The 22,723-nt window shown below is 39.4% G+C and overlaps 1 protein-coding gene across 3 annotated transcripts in view; it reads left to right on the top strand.

Moving 5' to 3' along the window:
- The window catches only part of CD274 (CD274 molecule), a 114,391-nt gene that overhangs the window by 88,559 nt on the left and 3,109 nt on the right, over positions 1-22,723 (top strand). The window contains exons 1-6 of one of the 3 annotated variants that reach the window (XM_055578151.1): positions 6,661-6,821; positions 11,128-11,193; positions 12,294-12,635; positions 18,314-18,598; positions 20,784-20,891; positions 22,308-22,367. In XM_055578151.1, the coding sequence (XP_055434126.1) occupies positions 11,142-11,193; positions 12,294-12,635; positions 18,314-18,598; positions 20,784-20,891; positions 22,308-22,367 (847 nt within the window). In that variant the 5' untranslated portion in view covers positions 6,661-6,821; positions 11,128-11,141. Of the gene's footprint in view, positions 1-6,660; positions 6,822-11,127; positions 11,194-12,293; positions 12,636-18,313; positions 18,599-20,783; positions 20,892-22,307; positions 22,368-22,723 lie in introns of those variants that run through there. The other 2 variants (XM_055578149.1, XM_055578150.1) reach the window with 2 other exon arrangements.

Here is a 22,723-nt window from a genome sequence, read left to right as displayed (position 1 = left end):
AGGTCTGATGCTGTAAAGAGCAATATTGCATAGGAACCTGGAAGGTTAGCTCCATGGATCAAGGCAAATTGGAAGTGGCCAAACAGGAGATGGCAAGAGTGAAGGTCTACATTCTAAGAATCAGCAAACTAAAATGGACTGGAATGGGTGAAGATAACTCAGATGACCATTATATCTACTACTGTGGGCAGGAATCCCTTAGAAGAAATGGAGTAGCCATCATGGTCAACAAAAGAGTTCGAAATGCAGTACTTGGGTGCAATCTCAAAAACGACAGAATGATCTCTGTTCATTTCCAAGGCAAACCATTCAATATCACAGTAATCCAAGTCTATGCCCTGATCAGTAACGCTGAAGAAGCTGAAGTTGAATGGTTCTATGAAGACCTACAATACCTTTTAGAACTAACACCCCAAAAAGATGTCCTTTTCATTATAGGGGACTGGAATGCAAAAGCAGGAAGTCAAGAAACACCTGGAGTAACAGGCAAATTTGGCCTTGGAGTATGGAATGAATCAGGGTAAAAGCTAATAAGAGTTTTGCCAAGAGAACACACTGGTCATAGCAAACACCCTCTTCCAACAACACAGGAGAAGACTCTACACATGGACACCACCAGATGGTCAATACTGAAATCAGATTGATTATATTCTTTGCAGCCAAAGATGGAGAAGCTCTATATAGTCAGCAGAAATAAGAATGGGAGCTGACTGCAGCTCAGATCATGAACTCCTTATAGCCAAATTCAGACTGAAATTGAAGAAAGTGGGGAAAAACACTAGACCATTCAGGTATGACCTAAATCAAATCCCTAATGATTATACAGTGGAAGCGAGAAATAGATTTAAGAGCCTATATCTGATAGACAGAGTGCCTATGAACTATGGACAGAGATTCGTGACATTGTACAGGAGACAGTGATGAAGACCATCCCCAAGAAGAAGAAATGCAATAAAAGCAAAATGGCTGTCTGAGGAGGCCTTACAAATAGCTGTGAAAAGAAGAGAAGTGAAAAGCAAAGGAGAAAAGGAAAAGATATACCCATTTGAATGCAGAGGTCCAAAGAATAGCAAGGAGAGATAAGAAAGCCTTCCTCACTGCAAAGAAGTAGAGGAAAACAATAGAATGGGAAAGACTAGAGATCTCTTCAAGAAAATTAGAGATACCAAGGGAACAGTTCATGCAAAGATGGGCACAATAATGGACAGAAATGGTACGGACCTAACAGAAGCAGAAGATAGTAAGAAGAGGTGGCAAGAATACACAGAAGAACTGTACAAAAAAAGATCTTCATGACCCAGATAATCACGATGGTGTGATCACTCACCTAGAGCCAGACATCCTGGAATGTGAAGTCATTAGGAAGCATCGCTATAAACAGAGCTAGTGGAGCTGATGGAATTCCAGTTGAGCTATTTCAAATCCTAAAAGATGATGCTGTGAAAGTGCTGCACTCAGTATGCCAGCAAATTTGGAAAACTCAGCAGTGGCCACGGGACTGGAAAAGGTCAGTTTTCATTCCAATCCCAAAGAAAGGCAATGCCAAAGAATGCTCAAAGTACCGCACAATTGCACTCATCTCACACGCTGGTAAAGTAATGCTCAAAATTCTCCAAGCCAGGCTTCAGCAATACGTGAACCATGAACTTCCAGATGTTCAAGCTGGTTTTAGAAAAGGCAGAGGAACCAGAGATCAAACTGCCAACATCTGTTAGATCATGGAAAAAACATCTATTTCTGCTTTATTGACTATGCCAAAGCCTTTGACTATGTGGATCACAATAAACTGTGGAAAATTCTGAAAGAGATGGGAATACCATACCACCTGACCTACCTCTTGAGAAACCTGTATGCAGGTCAGGAAGCAACAGTTAGAACTTGACATGGAACAACAGACTGGTTCCAAATAGGAAAAGGAGTACGTCAAGGCTGTATATTGTCACCCTGCTTATTTAACTTATATGCAGAGTACATCATGAGAAACACTGAGCTGGAAGAAGCACAAGCTGGAATCAAGATTGCCAGGAGAAATATCAATAACCTCAGATATGCAGATGACACCACCGTTATGGCAGAAAGTGAAGAAGAACTGAAGAGCCTCTTGATGAAAGTGAAAGAGGAGAGTAAAAAAGCTGGCTTAAAGCTCAACATTCAGAAAACTAAGATCATGGCATCCGGGCCCATCACTTCATGGGAAATAGATGCGGAAACAGTGGAAACAGTGTCAGACTTTATTTTTTGGGCTCCAAAATCACTGCAGATGGTGACTGCAGCCATGAAATTAAAAGACGCTTACTCCTTGGAAGGAAAGTTATGACCAACCTAGATAGCATATTCAAAAGCAGAGACATTACTTTGCCAACAAGGATCCGTCTAGTCAAGGCTATGGTTTTTCCAGTAGTCATGTATGGATGTGAGAGTTGGACTATAAAGAAAGCTAAGCACCGAAGAATTGATGCTTTTGAACTGTGGTGTTGGAGAAGACTGTTGAGAGTCTCTTGGACCGCAAGGAGTTCCAACCAGTCCATCCTAAAGGAGATCAGTCCTGGGTGTTGATTGGAAGGACTGATGTTGAAGCTGAAACTCCAATACTTTGGCCACCTGTTGTGAAGAGCTGACTCATTTGAAAAGACCCTGATGCTGGTAAAGATTGAGGGCAGGAGGAGAAGGGGACGACAGAGGATGAGATGGTTGGATGGCATCACCGACTCAACGGACATGAGTTTGGGTAAACTCCGGGAGTTGGTGATGGATAAGGAGACCTGGTGTGCTGCGGTTCATGGGGTCACAAAGAGTCGGACACAGCTGAGTGACTAAACTGAGCTGAACACTGAAACCAGAGTACCTGGGTTTGAATCTCATTTGTACCACTTCCTAGTTATGTAAGATTAGATAAGTTACATGTTTTGGGCCTCAGTATCCACATCTCTAAAATAGTGGCAATATTAGTAACTTTTTTATAGGATTGTTGTAAAATTAAAGCTAGCTAATGGTGAGGGCTTCTCAGGTGACTCAATGGTAAAAAATCTGCCTGCCAAAGCAAGAAACACAGGTTTGATCCCTAGCTTGGGAAAATTCCCCTGGAGAAGGAAGTGGCAACTCACTCCAGTATTCTTGCCTGAGAAATCCCAAGGACAGAGGAACCTGGCAGACTGCAGTCCATGGAGTCACAAAGAGTCGAAGATGACTGAGTGACTAAACAGCAACAGCCGTGCAGTGAATCACCAAGACATGGTGTCTGACATATTAAAAAATGACACGTTTTACCATTACTGTTACTTTTAATATTTATTATAATTATTGCATTTTGTTTTATTAACTTGATAGTTGAAAAAGTGATGAAGAAATCATTTGTTGAGGTTTGCCATTGAAATGGGATAATCAGAGACGACAGTAATTCATGGAGGCAGCCAAGTCAAGTAAAGCTTTTTCAAGCAGTGAGGAGTTATATTCTAGAGTGTAACCTGAATAAAACTGAGGCTTCACATGGTTCACTCCAAGCATGTAATAGCATTCTAAGAAAACATCAACAGACTGCTAAAGCATTTAAGAATAGTACATAAACTTTCTTAAGCAGCCTCTGGAAATGATCTGCACAGCATATTTAACAGGGAATTCCTATATCTTCTCTACATATTGCTTTCTTTCCAAGTATTTTTCCACTAACAGTAGCTGCTTATATTTTTCCTACTTCTCAAACATGGGGTTTCCATATCACTGTTATGGAAGTAGTTAAATCCCTGATAACTTCCTTCCCCTACAGCCTATGCCACTCACATAACCCTGTTCCTTGCCACTGACTCTCAGCTCCTGTACCTCTGAGAAATTCAGCCTGGTCTTCTACCTGGAATTTCTCCCACCCCCACCCCCTTTTTTTAAAAACTGAAAACATTCCCTGAAATTTGATGAATAAAATGGTCTACCTTATTATATATTCCCTCTCTTTTGCAGCTCTTCACAAGAGGGACACAACATCTGTTTGGGCCATCAAGAGACATCAAAAAACCATTCCCAGGTTTCATTCTTTATTCTTTTTCTCTTTCTTTTGTGGCAAGGATCCCTGGAAATGCTATACAGCCTGGCCTAACAGTGTCTATTAAACTTCTTCCAAGCAGACCTGGGAGCAGCATGTCAATCTTAGACTTTATTCTTCCCCATGCCAACTCCCTCATCTTCTTCTTAGGACCTCCAAGAACATATGAAAACTGATGAGTTCACTGGGTTAATTTTTTTTGTGGTTACAGCAGGCAAGGAGATCCAACCAGTCCATTCTAAAGGAGATCAGCCCTGGGATTTCTTTGGAAGGAATGATGCTAAAGCTGAAACTCCAGTACTTTGGCCACCTCATGCGAAGAGTTGACTCATTGGAAAAGACTCTGATGCTGGGAGGGATTGAGGGCAGGAGGAGAAGGGGACGACAGAGGATGAGATGGCTGGATGGCATCACTGACTCGATGGACATGAGTCTGAGTGAACTCCGGGAGTTGGTGATGGACAGGGAGGCCTGGTGTGCTGCGATTCATGGGGTCGCAAAGAGTCAGACACGACTGAGCGACTGATCTGATCTATCAAAACATAGAAAATGAAGGTTATCTTCATAACTGTTGGAGTCTGTGACATACAAAGTAAGGATACCCAATAATTTTGCTTGATATCAACCCTACTATGGAGAAGGCAATGGCGCCCCACTCCAATACTCTTGCCTGGAAAATCCCTTGGATGGAGGAGCCTGGTAGGCTGCAGTACATGCGGTCTTGAAGAGTTGGACGTGACTGAGCGACTTCACTTTCACTTTTCACTTTGATACATTGGAGAAGGAAATGGCAACCCACTCTAGTTTTCTTGCCTGGAGAATCCCAGGGACAGGGGAGCCTGGTGGGCTGCCGTCTGTGGGGTCGCACAGAGTCAGACACGACTAAAGTGACTTAGCAGCAGCAACCCTACTATACCAGCTGCAAACTAGAACCACTTTTTCCAACTCACACCTCACTAGGTCTCACTGGGTTTGTGGAAACTGCTTATCTTCACCCGCTGGGGCCTTGCCTTGAGAGAGGTGGACTTCAAGGGGTAGAAGTATGCCCATGTTGCTTCTGACTTTCCAAGTCTACCTCAGTGTTTGAGATCAGAGTGTCACTATCCTATCTTACTCTTAAAATGCTGCTATGGTCTTCTCTTTTGGCTTTGTCAACTCTGATGAACACAAAATTAGCAAGAGTTTCTGGGTCAGGGGCCTCTGCTTGGGGTTGTAAAATGTCTGTTCAGTTCAGTTCAGTCGCTCAGTCATGTCCGACTCTTTGCAACCCCATGAATTACTCCCTGTCCATCACCAACTCCCGGAGTTCACCCAAACTCATGTCCATTGAGTCGATGATGCCATCCAGCCATCTCATCCTCTGTCATCCCCTTCTCCTCCTGCCCCCAATCCTTCCCAGCATCAGAGTCTTTTCCAATGAGTCAACTCTTTGCATGAGGTGGCCAAAGTATTGGAGTTTCAGCTTTAGCATCAGTCCTTCCAAAGAATACCCAGGACTGATCTCCTATAGGATGGACTGGTTGGATCTCCTTGCAGTCCAAGGGACTCTCAAGAGTCTTCTCCAACACCACAGTTCAAAAGCATCAATTCTTCGGCGCTCAGCCATACCCCTCACCAGATTTTAAAGGTAGCATCATCTTGTGTATTTTTCCAAGTTAAAAAATAATAAAAAATATGTGATATTCTAAGAATGTGAAAGGCCTTACTTGGGAAGCAGGTGCCTAACCATGACAATGAACATCTCAATATTCATTCATTATCCCTATTTTGAATTGCCCAATGAGATGAATAAACAGGAAAAGCAAGCAATGAAGAGTCCAATTTATCTATTTAAAATTCTTATAAAAAGAAAGAAGGGAGGGACAGACGGACAGTGAGACCACCCTAGAGCGCCAGAAGGAAAGAGCAAGAGAGATGCACCTAGAAGTTCGGTGGTGCTTAAAACCATCCCGGCCTCCTCAGTGTGAGTCACGTGGTTTCAGCTTGCCCTCAGCCAGTGATCCAGAGTTACCAGAGGATTTTCTCAACCGATACCTAGAATGTGCTACCCTAACCAGGATCTCAAAGAGGCAAAATAGCAGGATCCCCAGAGCATTCTTAAAAGGTGTCAGTCCTGATGGGAAGTTATTTTAATGACAAGGCAGTTAATGGTTTCACTATGTCGAGGAACTTTGAGGAAGTGACAAAATCCACGTTTTAAAAATACATTTCCTATCATACACATATACTTACTTTCTAAAAAAATCAACGCCATCTGGGCCTGGAAGAGGAGGTATAATGAGTAATTAGGAAAATATCGTTTTACTTTCTATATGTTGTAGATCGAGTTATGTCAGGATGATCCGACATCTTGTAAAAGAGCTTTTATCAGAAAAGGGAAACCTCATGGCAGAATTTAGTGTGGATTTTCTTAAAGGCAAAACCAAGGTCGGACATCTGCGATGATTTCCGAGGCTGCTTTGTTTCTAAATACTGTTTAAAATGTCAGATAATGATTTGTTTTCATTTTTGAAACTTTTCTTTTAAAAAGCTGATTTACGGGAAGCCGGATTTAAGTTTCACTTTTGGTTTCTTTTATCTATCTTTTTATTCCAAGAATGGATAATGCGTTTATTTCCCAACTCACATGCTTGGGTCGGGTAAGAAAACCCAGTCCCCTCAGCGCTTACGGGGCGGGTCAGAAAGTGGGCGGAGAAACACCCACGCGAGCTCATAGCTGCGGGTGGCCCTGGCAGTCCGGGGCACAGCGCCGAAGTCTCAACGCCAGCCGCGACTCTCCCGCCGGCAGGTAGGGAGCGTTCTCGCTCACTGGCCAGTGTCTTTGGCTGCCTCACTCGCTTGGCACTTTAAAACAGGACTGCCACAGAGACCCTTTCTTTGGGATGGAGAGAGGAGAAGGGAAAGGGAGAGCATGTGATGGTTTCGGTGATGTAGAGCCGATTACTTGGCAAAATTAATAAGAACAAGCAACAAATTCAGCTTTTCGTTAGGCGGGATTTAGTTTTGCTCGTCTTATAAGTACATACATATTTCTGCGCGTTCATGACTGTGGTCCTGAGGTGGGTAAACCGGTCTAGAGGGAAATTTCTGGGCTGGAGGTCAGGACACCTGAGTCCTAGTACACTTTCAGCCGCTCACTAGCAGTCTGAGCTGGGGAAGTCCTCACACCCGCAGCATCTCCTGAGGCCCCTTCCTGCTGTAAGAGCCAGGATACCAAACCGGAGTTCTTTGCTCTGTCTGCTCTGAGGACTAAAGGAGTCCTGAAGGAGGGAATGAGGAGCCTGAGGGGGAAAATGTTAAAGCATTTTTTAACACTTTGAGCCTAGCCTATATCAAAGTTGAGTTTGGATTTGTCTTACAGGGATATCATATCATTATTACACCTTGTGTTTTTGGGCTTAATGTGCATGAGTTTCTACGCTTTCTAAAATTGCTTTCTAAAAATGTGATTTTTTTTTTTAATGGCTACATTCCATGGTGCTGGATAACCAAACAAAATTAATCCCCTCATGCTGGACATCAAGATTATTTAGAGGTTCACTATTTTAGCCATTCACCCAGCTTCATTGCTTATAAAAGCTGGAACATTAGTGATTATTTCCTTCAGATGAACTCTTACAAGTATAACTACTAATCAAAGTCTGAATGATTTAAGAGCCTTTGATACAGATTGAAAATTGCCTTCCAGAAAGGTTGTGCCAGTTCATATTGACAGTTGCCCAGTAGTTTATTAGAACTGTGATACTCTTTAAAAAAATTAATAATAATAATCAACTTTTTTCCCCCAGTGGAATAGAGTAGACAGAGGTTACAGGACAATAGTTAGAGTGTGTTCTTAAAGGAAGCCACAGAAATACTGTGGAACTGAAGCCACACCTGGGAAATGTAGAATAGGTCAGTGTGACTAAAGGGAGGGAGTTAGGGCACAGGATTTAGTCGGGTTTAATAGAGTTTGACAACATAGGCTCGCAAACAGTCGCACACAACTAAAGAGAGTGAATATGAGCACAGAGGTTTAATAGATCAACTATTTTGATCTGTTAATTGAGCAGGTTTTCCCCTTGCTTGGAGACATTTTCAAACTCTAGGAATTTTTAAAAATCAAATTGTAGTTCATATACATCAGATAAAAATCAAAGGAAACCCTAAACTGACAGGTAACATGACAGTCCTTGCTTTTAAGAAAACTTGAGTTCTTTTCCCTGACTTTCTGTCCTGTCTGCCCTACCTTGGTGAGATAGAGAAGTAGTATCAGTTCCATATTGGTATACTGGGTTCCCCCAGGGACAAACCTGCTTCCCCATCCTGAATGAACCATCACTTCTTTCCTACTTCACATTTTCTTACTCTTTGAATGTCTCAGTTCTTGTCTGGGAATTTAGTTATACTGAGTTTCTTATCTGAAGAAGATGCTAGTGTTCTTATCTTAGCCCAACTGCCTGATGTGGGGTTTAGAGGTCAAGAAAGAAAGAAACAAGTCGCTCAGTCGTGTCCAACTCCTTGCAACCCAATGGACTGTATGTAGCCTGCCAGGCTTCTCCGTCCATGGGATTTTTTAGGCAAGAATACTGTAGTGGGTTGCCATTTCATACTCCAGGGGATCTTCCAGACCCAGGGATCAAACTCAGGTCTCCCACATTGCATGCAAACACTTTACCTTCTGAGCCACCAGGTAACTGTTAGAGGTCAAAGACCATGTCTACTTACATGGTCTCTTACCTTCCCCCTACTATTCCCTCACTAACAATAGCTGTACTCCAAAGGAATGGAGCCCTGGAAGAGGAGGTATAATGAGGACGTAGGTAAATATCAGATCTAATCCCTCACCTTCCAGTAAACTTTCATTACCTCTAAAATTTTCAACCAGATTTGTCAAGAGATAGGAACTGCATCAAGGAATGTCATAAACACTGGAAAAATTAGTTGAAATCTGTGAGTGGATTTAATGTGCCTCTGTTTTATGCAATAGTTCTTTGCTTGTTTTTTATAATTAAATGAGAATATATATATGCATATGTGTGTGTGTATATATATATATAAAATAAGTGCTAGGTGAAGACACAGTGTAACTGGCACCAGTTATCCACATGTGTCAAGAACTAGGAAAATGTTCTTTCTCCTTGACCAGCAGTTTTACTTGGGGAAAATCTATCCTCAGGGCCTAGCCTGGGACCTGGTACACACTAGGCACTTAACAAATATTTGCTGAATACACAAATACTTACGTTATTTAAAAAACTGAACACAATACTATACCTAACAACAGGGAAACTAAACATTATGGGGCCACTAAATAAGATACTTATAAATAATGTGTGGCAAAATGGAAAATAATCATCAAAATATTAAATTTAAAAAGTGGGTGTTATGTGTCTAATTGTTTTTAAAAGCTTCATGGGGGAAAATCTAGAAGGAAAATATATACTGAAATACTCACAGTGGTTGCAAGGTTTCTCAACCGTGTCGTTGTTGACATTTGGGACCAGATGTATCTTTGCTGCAGGGGTTGTCATGGGCACTCTAGGATGTTTAGCAGCATCCCTGGGCTTTACTACTTTACTACTAGATAGTAGCAGATAGTGCCTCTAAAATCTTTTGATGTCTGTTGTCATATGCTTGTGTTTTTGTTTTTGTAAGATATATTTCTTAGAGAGGAAGTGAAAGCTAAATGGCATATACATTTAAAATTTTAATGGAGATTACCAAATTGCCCTCCAAAAAAAAAGGTTATATAACTTCTCATTCCTATCAGTGGTTGGTAAGGAAACCCATTTGTTCATATTCTCATAAACACTAAATATTAGGAATACTTATACTCTTAATCAAGCAAATAAGTGAAAAATTGTGTCTCATGTCTTAAACTATTATCTTTTCTTCATTGGTAAGATAGAGAATCCTTCCCTTTGTTTAGATGTCATTTGTATTTCTTATTCTCTGAACTGTATAGTAGAACCTTTGGCTCATTTTTCTGTTGGGTTGTATGTAGTTTTCTTACCGATTTTTAGAGCTATTTATATATATATGGCATAAATCTTCTGCCTTACATATGTGTAGCATTGATTCATTAATCAATTGTGAGTTTTTGTATGTATACAAAGGTCACAGAGACTCTTAAGGGGGAAAACTAGCTTTCTCTTCAAAGTGTGTAAATATATGTATAGCATGAGAAAATGTTAATAAGTAAACAGGTTTGCTGAACTATAGCCCAAATCTTCTCTATTTACTCCTTTACTGAATATATGCTCCTAGAGGAGAGTGATTTTTCTTTCCTGTTCACTACTATATCTCTAATGCCAAAAATAGTGCCTGGCACAGGAAAGGTATTCAATTAATGTTTGCTAAATTAAAGAATTGGTAGAATTTCAAGCAGGATGACACGATGAAGAGTAGAATCGAGGCATATACCACTGAAAGGAGGCTGTGAGTGAGTCACATCTTAGTATGAAGTGGTTGAAGCCAACTGTTTCTCCTTCTCACTCCCCCTGCTACTAGTGGAATCAGTTTATTGAGGGAATATAATATAATTTATAATTTGGAATAAGCAAAGGACAAAAGAGGAAATTTTGGAAAGATGGCACCTTGACGAGAACTGGCATGGTTTGGATGATAATCTGGAAGAGTTGAATAGTTAAAGAGTAGGATGAAGGTATTCAGCTGCTGAGGGGAAAAGGCATTGAAGGGTGGGAGACATGGACGTCAGATTCTGCTTGCTTTGAAATTTTGTATAGGGCGGGCTTGGATTTCTAGAGATGTTACACTGTAGAAAAAAAAACCCATAAGATATTTGAGAGGATTTTGGTGCAATATTTTCATCTTGGTTTCTTTTGTGTGTACAAGTTTTTTCCAGGCCTTGTAATTAAATTTTTAAAGTCTCATCATAGTATCTTTTTTTTTTTTCACTTAGATTCATATGACTATGGGATATTATGTGAAGGTATTGAACTTCTAAATTCCCTGCTGCATTGTAACACGTACAAATCAGTCATTGTCTGGTTATCAGTAGACAGTTTCAATTAGAACTGCCAAGTCCCATACTGTCTGGGTATTCAATTATTGAGTAAAGGAGTTTCCTTTTTTCTGTTTTCCATAATTAGGTCATTCCAGAAAGATGAGGATATATAGTGTCTTAACATTCATGGCTTACTGTTGTTTGCTGAAAGGTAAGACACAAAATCCTTTCATTAGGTTCTATATTTTAAATATTTTAACTATAAGATCAAAAGTGAAATAATAAAATGGATATAATTTTTATATAGAGGACTTTCTATTCTTCCTTCATTATAATTGATAAACATATTTCATAAACCTATTTCACTGGACAAAGATATAAGGAGTATGGACACACTGAAAGAAACAAAATTAACCCATATCCATTACTCGTTGTGTGCATTGTAAGTCGCTTCAGTCATGTCTGATTCTTTGCAACACTATGGACTATAGCCCGCCAAGTTCCTTTGTCCATGGGGATTCTCCAGGCAAGAATAATGAAGTGGATTTTCAGGTCCTCCTCCAGGGGATTTTCCCAGCCCAGGAATTGAACTTGCGTCTCTTACATCTCCTGCATTTGCAGGCAGGTTCTTTACTACTAGTGCCACCTGGGAAGCCCATCTATTTCTCATTATCCATCATCTATTTCCCAAGAATAATTACTGAAAATATCTGGGGAAATGGCCTGTGTGTATACTTTTACATATTTGTTTTAAATAAGGACAGGATCATTCTATCCACCTTGCTCTATGACCTGTTTTATCCAATAAGTATATTCTAAGGAAGAATTGTAGCGTACATGGAATGTCAGGGTAACACAGTACCTGCATCAGCCTGAGATGCTCCCTAAATCTCTATACTCATCTGGCCAGACAACTGATTAAGAGTTTGGAGAAATAAGTAGAGAGATCCATTGGAATCTATGATTTAGACTATGTAAAAGGCAAATAAGTGTCCAGTCAAAGGACATTCTGGGGATGTCCACATGAAACAAAGTCTTCCTGGTTATAAGTACCCCTTTACCATGTACTAGGTCTACAGTAGTGTATGTTTATGAATTTTGGGACAACTTGTTTAGCAAATTTTATTATTCTAACTTGGGGGTGAGATATGTCTCAGGCTCAGTGGATAAAATAAATATTTCAGGGAAGTAAGTCCGTAAGTGTAATTATCATGTAAGTGACCAGATAAAGCTTCTGTAAATCCTGGACTCATTCTATAAATTTTTTGAGGAATTTTCCATCTTCTAAAGATTGGTTATCTTTCCTTTCAGCATTTACTATCACAGTTTCCAAGGACCTGTATGTGGTAGAATATGGCAGCAATGTGACGTTGGAATGCAGATTTCCAGTAGACAAACAATTAAACCTGCTTGTGTTAGTTGTTTACTGGGAAATGGAGGATAAGAAAATTATTCAGTTTGTGAATGGGAAGGAAGACCCGAACGTTCAGCACAGTAGCTACCATGGGAGGGCCCAACTGTTGAAGGACCAGCTCTTCTTGGGAAAGGCTGCACTTCAGATAACAGATGTGAAATTGCAGGATGCGGGGGTTTACTGTTGCTTGATCAGCTATGGCGGTGCCGACTACAAGCGGATTACTTTGAAAGTCAATGGTAAGATTTATTGTAGATAATAAGGCACAACCTTTGTTAAAACCATTTCTCAGTGTTGAACTTTTTGTTCTTGGAAGTCCAGCTTCACTTTCCACAGCAGCAGTCTGTTATTCATTCATTTGCATACTCATCCAATGAGCCTTGCTTGAGCACATCCTGTTTGATAGTCCCCAGAGATCTAGAGCCAAACATGACAGTCATGTTTCACAGTACATTCAGTTTTCCTAAAAATTCCCAAGCTTCACTTTTTTATTATTATAAAAGTAATATGTATACACATACTTGCAAATAATTCACATACTATGGAAGAGGATACAATGAACTACAAAAATGTCTCTCCTCCCTTTGCCACTTTCATGGCATGCAAAGGTAATAATCATTATTTGTATGTTCCTCCAGGAATTTTTAAATTTAGTACCTGTTTCTCAGTTTTATGAGGTCTGCCAGCATTTTCCTTCCTTGGAAACTCTCTATGTCAAATGTAAATACATATATTAAAAACAAATCCCATTGTAAAATTCACATTCAAAAAGACTTGAAGTCAATCTATGAAGGCAAAAAACAATCATGTCAAGTATTGAATAAATGAAGAGTGTGTGAACTGTGCTCACTGGGCACACTTTCCTCTTAAACATCTGTGCCAATATTATGTTGGAGCCTTGAAGAGGAACTGTGAATGTCCAGTTCCTAGGTACTGACCTATAAATATGATATATGGTCACCTGGGTTCAAAATTTCGGGTTGCTTCTAGCTAAATACAGAGAAGTAAATGGCAACCCACTCCAGTACTCTTGCCTGGAAAATGCTATGGATGGAGGAGCCTGGTAGGCTGCAGTCCATGGGGTCACTAAGGGTCAGACATGACTGAGAGACTTCACTTTCATTTTTCACTTTCATGCATTGGAGAAGGAAATGGCAACCCACTTCAGTGTTCTTGCCTGGAGAATCCCAGGGACGGCGGAGCCTGGTGGGCTGCCGTCTGTGGGGTCACACAGAGTCGGACACGACTGAAGTGACTTAGCAGCAGCAGCTAGCTAAATAAAGGAAAACACCTTAGCTGACCACCCCTGCTTTCACTGTTAAGATCCACAAAATTGAGAGCTGAAAGAATCCCAGACGAGAGCAGCTAGTCCAAACACCCAAAGAAATCTCCACAAAGGATCTTCTATTCACATACTTACTGTGATGATACTCTTGTCATTTGGACCTCTTTTCCATAGCCTTTTGTAATTTCTTTCAGATATTGAGTTGGAATCTGCCATCTATATTCACAGTTTTGAGAGTATCTGCTTGCTTCTTTTTTTCACATGGTGACCTTTTAATATGTGACTAGAGTTAAATAGTGTTCCTTGGTGTTTCTATTCCTGACCTAAGCATCAATCTGAAGATCTGTAATATGAATAAGAAAAGTTTACATTTATCATAAAAGAGTAACTAATCATTATACACTCAAAATAAAATTTATATAGGAATGTGTTTTATTTCATGGTGTATCACTGGGCCTCTGAATTTGGCTCAGTTAATGCTACTGTTGTCAAAATCTCACTTGTCTTATGAAATAGATTTAATTTAATTGTATCTTACCATATGTTTCTCCAGAGCAGATATTTATAAAAACAAGCTGATGGGATCCCAGGTTGAGATTTTTAACTTTTCTTCAGTCTATCAGCAGTTATCAGGCATACTATATTTCAAGGTATTAAAGAAATGATCAAGACTTAGCTCCATGAACAGCCAGCATTGTTAGATCTTGGGTGGGTAGGAAGAGTATCAGCCTGGCATAAATTCATTAGAAGGAAGTACAGAGTATAATCTTCTGCTTCCATAAGAAGAGTCTCTCATCAGCCTATAGGGAGTATGCAGAGAGTGGGAAAGCTGTCCCTGTTGTAAAGTTGTTCTTCCAGTTTTTCTGGGCTCTGTAATGTCCCTTGTGGATTTGTGATTTTCTTTGCTGTAGTTTAACACAGTAGAAAACCTTTCAGCACTGATGGTTTTTCCAAGGTGGGGTCCTTGATGGAGCAAAACAGATGACCAGCCAGACTTGAGGATGTGATTTGTTTGACCATTCAATTTCATATTGTAAATTACTAAATTGGCTTCCTAGTCCCAGAACATCTCATTGTCATTTGCACACAGTGGTCTTGGAGGTTACATTGTGCTGCACTGAAAGCAAGCCAGACACCAAGCTTTCATTGCACTGAAGCCATGCTGGCTTACATGAGCTTTACAACTCAGGGAAGTATGACTCCTGAGTCATCTCCATATGCAAATAATTTCACGAGTAAAGCTGTCGAGCTTCTCTTCCCATCACTGCAAACATGTAGTCTCACAGCTTCCCCACAGGGAGTTCAGTCACCATGGGATTTTAAAGGTGAAACATTTCAAAACTAAAATTTGAGTTTAGTTTTAGATTAACTCAATTATTATTATCACTTTGGTGTTATTGCACCTTTCATTTTTGTTTAAATACCAGATTCTCAGACATTTGACTTTTCAGTTGAAAATGTTATTTTTTCCTTAAACACTGAACCCTATAGCCAGGAAAATGAAGTGCCCATTTATACTTTCAAGAACTTAAATAGGATTAAAAAGTGAAGTCGCTCAGTCGTGTTCTACTCTTTGCGACCCCATGGACTGTAGCCCACCAGGCTCCTCCATCCATGGGATTCTCCAGGCAAGAATACTGGAGTGGGTTGCCATTTCCTTCTCCAGGGGATCTTCCGGACTCAGGGATTGAACCCAGGTCTCCTGCATTGCAGGCAGATGCTTTAACCTCTGAGCCACCAGGGAAGCTTAAATAGGATTAGGCAACTTAAAGAACAAAGTATGTGTAGTTATCCTGATAAAGCTAATTTGTTTGTATGGACCAAGGATTAACTGCTTTACCACCCCCATCTCTCCCCCGAATTCACCAACCAGTCTTGTTTAAGTTTTTTCTGTAGCATTTGACCCCATATCGTGTAACATATCATATAAATGTACCTATATATTTTGTTATTATCTCTCTTCTTCTTCTAGACGTACAGTCCACAAAGACAGAGACTTTGGTCTGTTATATTTATTGCTGTTTTCCTAGGACTTGGCATATAGGAGTAGTAGTAAGACAGGAACACATAAAAAAAACTTCTTGAATGAATGAATGATGTATTTCCTCAAATAGGATAAATCTAAAATTTTTGAAACTTGAACAAGTTTGGATATATGAAAATTTATTTTCAAGGCTGTTCGTCAGGAGCTGTCAGTACTTTCTAAAGAATACCACGTGAGTGCACTTTGGTAGCAGTAAGAAGAGGAAGAGCAACTCTAGCAGTAATTCTGTAGTGCTTAAGGGCCAGGCCCCACCCTAAGCACTTTGCCTGTGTTACCGCATTTAATCCTTAAGTGACTCCATGGAGTCAGAGCTTATCATGTTAAAAATGCATATTTTTCACGTTTACTAGCTCTGAAATCTGAGTGTATCTTTCAGTAGGTAACATCTTAGAGTCAGTGACATGTGGTGTTACTCTCCTCATTTCATTGATGAGGAAACTGAGATCCAAAGAAATTTAAGTAATTTGCCAAGTTCATTCAACTATTAAGTGATGAAGCCAGGTTCTAAACTCAAGCAATTTGGCTCTGAGGTCTGCCCTTAACAGCCAGGTTTTATTTTCTGTGTTTCTACCTCCAAAGTGTGTATTGAGCTATATTAATATATTGACTTAAAACTACTGTTAACTTTTCATGGTCTGGATTAGCACATGTGTACTCCAGATCTAGTAAACCAGTCATCTGCAAATGTTTTTGATTATCTATCCCATCAGGAAAGCATGTTAAATATATTTATGTGCGTGTGTGTTTATAAAGAATATATTTGTGCTAGTATATAGGTTATGTCATAAGAAATTGACAGTTTTAAAGGCAAAATAAATTGAACACCACCAATTTCATATGGTTCATATGAAAATACATTGGACAATCTATAAATATAAAAAATACAAATTTTAAAAAGATGACATGAGAATTTAATAAACATTATTTTCAATGTCTTACTAATTATGATGCTTCACTATCATCAGCTAATATTTCAAAGCAGAGTATATCTCAGGTGAAATTCATTGATACCCAAAGTGGATGGTCTTGACAATATTGAAGTTTTTTTTTAACCAATGCCTTGTCCTGTAGAGTTAGGTACTTGTTTTACTTCATAAAGTTGTGGTAAAAAGTGTCACTTCTGACATTTCCTTTTGGTTTTTGCTAAAATTATTGGTAATATCTTCAATGCTCATCTTCTTTGTGGGAAACCTTTTTATTAGTTGTTCATTTTGTAAGCAGGTTAGTTTCGTTAAAATTAGATAAGAGAACCTGAATATCTATAATAATCTCAAACAAGTCACTGTCTTCCCTTTGGTGTTATAAAATTCCTCTATTCCTTTAAGACCCTCATGAGGCACATGAAGTGAGGGGCAGTGTCAGTCAGTAAAATTTGTTAAGCTTAGATTATTTCTTAATTGTTATGATAAAAATACATATGAGTGTATAAGTTCTAATATTTTCTTCTTATACCATTAGTGGTAACACTAAACTATTAGGAGTAAAAATTATGCCAACAGAATAATAACATGTTAACATAGTTGTAATGAATAAAAATGAAATAAAGCTCTTAAGCAATATAAGTGCACTAATCTACTAAAATATTCAGTACATTGGATGTCTTAATCCTAAAAGCATCCCAAATTAATGATCTAAAATTTAATTGAAGTTAAATGATTTATTAAAATAACCAGCTAAAAAGTTTAAAAAATAAGTGTCATAATATAGTATTCTAGATGAAATCCCAGAACAGCAAAAGGGCAGTAGGGAAAATCTAGTGAAATGGAACCAAGTATAAGATTTAGTTAACAGTAGTGTTCTAGTGTTGGCTCCTTAGTTAGGATGAAAGTACCATGGTAATGGTGGTAACAGTAGGGGAAACTGGAGGAGAGGTACACGGGTACCCTATACTATCTTTGGAACTTTTCTGTAAATCTAAAACTATTTTAAAATCCTATAAATGCACTTAAACTTTAAAAAGTACCATTCAGGAACATGTATCAACTTTTACAATGACATAATACTATTTTCATTCCTAATTTCTGATCATTCACGTAATGTTGAAAAAGTAAATCGCATATCAAAATGAAATTTTCTGTTTATTAAATAAAATGTAAGAAAACAATGCTGAACAGCTGGAGAGGTTTGTATTTATGAAGATAGCTTTACAACAACAAAGGGAAAATGTCCAGGAATAAATTTAAGAATTTGGTCCTTTATAAAAACTATAAAACCTTACTGAGAAACATATAAAGACTTGAATAAATGAACAGACATGTTTTATATTTGGATAGAAAGACTACTGGTTTAAAGTTGAAAGTTCTCTTTTAAAACAATCTGTACATTTACTTTGACCTCAATAAAAATAGCAATATACTTTTTCTAGCAAGATAGGTATTCCTTTAAGCCCAAACTTGGCCCAAGTTATGAGTGCAAGAGTTGAGGCAGAACTACCAGACATTCCCCACTGCTGAGACATCTGAGCTTTAAGATTATTTCTCTGAGAACAGCCTGGATTGGTATTCTATCTAAGGTTGACAAGACCAAAAAGCCACGTGTCTAGTTCTGTGTTAAATGAAAGCCATGCCTTCTTTTTGTTCATGACCTAGCTCCATACCGCAAAATCTACCACACAATTTCTGTGGATCCAGTCACCTCTGAACATGAACTAACGTGTCAGGCTGAGGGTTACCCTGAAGCTGATGTCATCTGGACAAGTAGCGATCACCAAGTCCTGAATGGCAAAACCAGCATCACCAGTTCGAAGAAGGAGGAAAAGCTTTTCAATGTGACCAGCACACTGAGAATCAACACAACAGCTGACAAAATTTTCTACTGCACTTTTCGGAGATTAGGTCATGAGGAAAACAACACAGCTGAGTTGGTCATCCCAGGTAATATTTTGAACATCTCAATTAAAATGTGCCTAGTATTGTCTCTTGGTACATAGCCTGATGCCTGCTCATCATAAACTTTCATTGTTTGTTGAATGAATGAATGAATAAATTATATTTATATGAATGAACTACATTTACAAAATGCATTCTGCATCCTCACTTCCATTCATCCGAGTCATATTTCTACTTAGTAAACATTAAGGACTGATGCTAAAGCTGAAACTCCAATACTTTGGCCACCTCACGTGAAGAGTTGACTTATTGGAAAAGACTCTGATGCTGGAGGGATTGGGGGCAGGAGAAGAAGGGGACGACAGAGGATGAGATGGCTGGATGGCATCACCAACTCGATGGACATGAGTTTGAGTAAACTCCGGGAGTTGGTGATGGACAGGGAGGCCTGGCATGCTGCGATTCATGGGGTTGCAAAGAGCTGGACACAACTGAGCAACTGAACTGAACTGAAACATTAAGCAAGTATTTATTCAATATGCTGTACGTTCCAGGCATTGGAGGCTCATAGAAAAGTAAAAAACAGTTAACACTCTGCAGGAAATGGATAATAAAACAGGCAATCTCATTTCATGTTAGAAATGTTCTTGTGGCTGGGGGGATCTGGGGGAGCACCTGAAAGGAAGACTCAACTCAGGCCATGTTTCAGGAATCCAGATCTGAGTACATCACAGCTGTTTCCTTCTTTCCAGAGTTTCTGTGGCAGGAAACAAATAGGATGCACTTTTCTATCTTATTCCAGATGGGAGAGTGCCTTCCTGCCCATTCTGTCTCCTCCAAGGAAGTCTTTTTAGTGCATAAATCAGTGTTCCCCTGGGCAAGTGACTTGATTTCTTCTGTGCTTTTCACTTTTCTTACATAGTTATAACCTATTGGACAACAGTATCCTGGAAATACATGGGCTACAATGCATGAAAATGATTTGAGACTCTTGTTTGCACAGAATCAGCTATATTTTTATCTCACTTTCCTACAGAAGTGGATAAGGCAGGATATAATCTGGTGAGAGGCTCAGACCTTTAGAGAAGGTGAGCCTTGAGAGCGTGATGTTAATATAAACCCAAAGGTCTTCTCAGAGGCACTTCTCACCACACTCTCCTCACCCCCCACTAGATGTTGACAGTAAAGCTCTGATACTTCAGAGAAAACAAACCAAAAATTGAATAGAAAAGGCAAACAATAGGAAAAGACAATCCAGGGTAGCCCGAAGAACAAAAAGAACAAAAGCAGTTTAGAAAAATTAAAGAGTCACTTTGGGAGGAGCTGCATTAGTATTCCCCTGCCATTTAAAAGCTGTTTTATAACAACTTACTTGTGGGAAGACCTAGGGTTAACTCACCTAACTGTTTGAAATATGTGTTCTCATCTGTCACCTGGCGTTTTTTCTCTTTAATACTTGGCATACCTAACTCATAAAGTTGTTAACAGACTTTGTAAACTGCCGGCTACTAGAGAAAGACTGACTATGATTATGGCTTTAAAACTTGAACTAGGTAATCACGAATCATGGCTAATGGTGGGAGGTGGGAGTTAGTCTCTGAGCATCATGTGCCATAAGACCGCTTTTCCTCCTGCAGGGGGCTGGAGATAGAACGGTGAAAAGTGCCAATGATGAGATGTCCCAAGGTGTTCAAACGATGGAGAGAGAAAAAAAGCAAACCGTGATCTACAATCATGGCCACAGATGTGGGGAAGAAGGAACTCTTTTGGGAGTGCCAATTAGCCATCATACTGCATCTTTGCCATGTGCAGTAGGCTGCTAGCTTTTATATTAAGGAATGCAAGAAGAGAAATAATCAAGGCTATCATATAATACTGAGCTGCCACTCCCTGTGAAAAGCATTTTATTAACATTTAGCCTGACAAAAATTTCAGTATCATTTCCATTTTGTAGACTGGTTAAATGATTTGCCAGAGAACTCAAAGCTAGTGAGTAGCTGCAGAACTTAACCCCAGGTCCACCTGTCCAACACCTGGGCTGCTTCCAGTTTTCCATGTTGCCCGCATTTTCATATCTGAGGTATTTCACCATTCCAACCACTCATTGGAAAGGAACTTTTGGTACTTAAGAAAATGCTAACCTAAATTAAACTTCAAAGATGATTATTCTCTTGGTCCCTCCCAAAGAAAATTTTATCTTTAGTCAGTTTCATTTTATTTTGTTTTTCAGAACCATATCTAGATCCAGCAAAAAAGAGGAATCACTTGGTGACTCTGGGAGCTCTCTTCTTGTTCCTGCATGTGACCCTGGCAGTCGTCTTCTGCCTGAAAAGAGATGGTATTTCCTTCATTGTGACAGTCTCTGGTGGGGCTGCGGGAAAATGTATGAGAGAGCTACTGTTGTCACAGTGGCACTTGCTGGGCAGAGCCGGGGTGCTACATCTCCTGCAATGTGCAGGACAGTCCCATGTATCGGAAAACTATTCTACCCTATTCAAATGCTAGGGGTGCCCCTAACAGGAAACACTGATTTATAAAACGCCTTTCTATTAGTCTTGCCTTCCAGGGCCAACTTTCAGTTATGCAAAGTATATTTTTAGCTACCATTCTGTAGCATCATTTGAATTGGAGGGTGGCAGTAAACACTTGTAGTAACATTTCTAAGGGGGTGAGAGTTGGATCATGGCTGCAGGTAAACCTGGCTTGCCTCTGCAAGCTAGCACAAAGATACTCCACTGTTTCACAGCAGTTATTGTGAAACTGTGCAGGATTGCAGGGTGAAGACCATGAGAAAAAGGGTGTGCATGGAGGTTGAAGAAGACCAAGGGTTAAACAGTTTCTTTCTATCATGCAAATAATCACAGACTTACAGGAAAGAAAAAGTTAACATGCCTGTTGGTTTCAGTTGAATTTGTCTTGAGTTAGTTACACTGTTATATTGAGCTGGGTTCTGGGAGCTTTAAATAATAAAAATAGTTCCTTATGTAGAACAGTGATACTTTTACCACAGAGCAGTTTGCTGAAGGTATTATATAGTTTTCAAAATAATTTTAATGTGTATATTTCTCTATTTACCCAAGGGGACAATTAAAATTCAGGAAAATGTGTCTATTCAAATAATTTCCTTTCATTTTAAGATGATTCAGAGTAAACATTTCCCCAATACTTTGAGAAGTATACCAAAGGATCTGATGATGATCTGTGTATAGAGTTATCTGATGGCAAATAGGGAAGTGGAAAATGGAAGGGAATTCCAATAGTTGTTGAGAAATTCCCTACAACCCCTTAAGAGGTGGGTGGATCTGGGAAAGGGTGTAATTGAGGGAGTGGAGGTCAGCTTCTTTTAACAAACGGAGAACTGAAACAGCCAGACTGTATGGATCAAGTTTCAGTGATAGGAAGATCCTGAGGTGGTGTTGATTTGTCCAAGGAAGTGGCTGTGACCACAACTTGCATTTCCATGTGAAAAATCATTAACTGACATTAGAAAGGGCTAGAAAACTAAAGTATAATAAAGTGTCTCAGGATATGGTACATCTGTGGGTGAAGAATAAAAAATAAAAGTATATACCCCTGAAGAAAATGTAGGAACAAAATATGTGTTCTAAACTGTTGGGACCCCTGGAAAAAGGAAGTCTACCAGATTTCCTAAGGGATTAGAAATATTTCGTAGGAACCTAGGATTTAAACTTCAGTCACTGTGTTGGATGTATAGTTGTATTACATGAAAATAAAAATAACTTTTTTCTTCAAGTGAGAATGATGGATGTAGAAAAATGTGGCACCCGAGATATGAATTCAAAGCAACAAAATGGTAAGAATTTCAGCAGGGATTGGAAGTTGAAGAAAGGAAACAAAAAGTTAAAGAACAAGGGGAAAGCTATCATTATAATCTCCCCTTATTTTACTGAATGCTGAGTGTTGGAACTACCAGCTCCTATTTGTCTCACGACTCTGATATAAGAACGGTTCCCACAGTCTGAGATTTAGGGATAGCAGAGGGGAGTAGAGGGATGCCCTTTGGGGAGGTGGGAGAAGGAGGCAACTTCTCTCTGCTAGGTCCTTTGCTTTGCATCCTAACATCTCCCTGCATTAGGGGACCAAGTTGATTTATGTGGATGGGTGATGAATGGATGGGTAGATAGATAGATGAAACTTTTATATCGGGCA

Source organism: Bubalus kerabau, chromosome 4 (assembly GCF_029407905.1).
Source record: "Bubalus kerabau isolate K-KA32 ecotype Philippines breed swamp buffalo chromosome 4, PCC_UOA_SB_1v2, whole genome shotgun sequence".
NCBI classification, from domain to species: domain Eukaryota; kingdom Metazoa; phylum Chordata; class Mammalia; order Artiodactyla; family Bovidae; genus Bubalus; species Bubalus kerabau.
The sequence above is the reverse complement of the archived record's forward strand: the minus strand, read 5'-3'. Positions and strand labels throughout refer to the sequence as shown.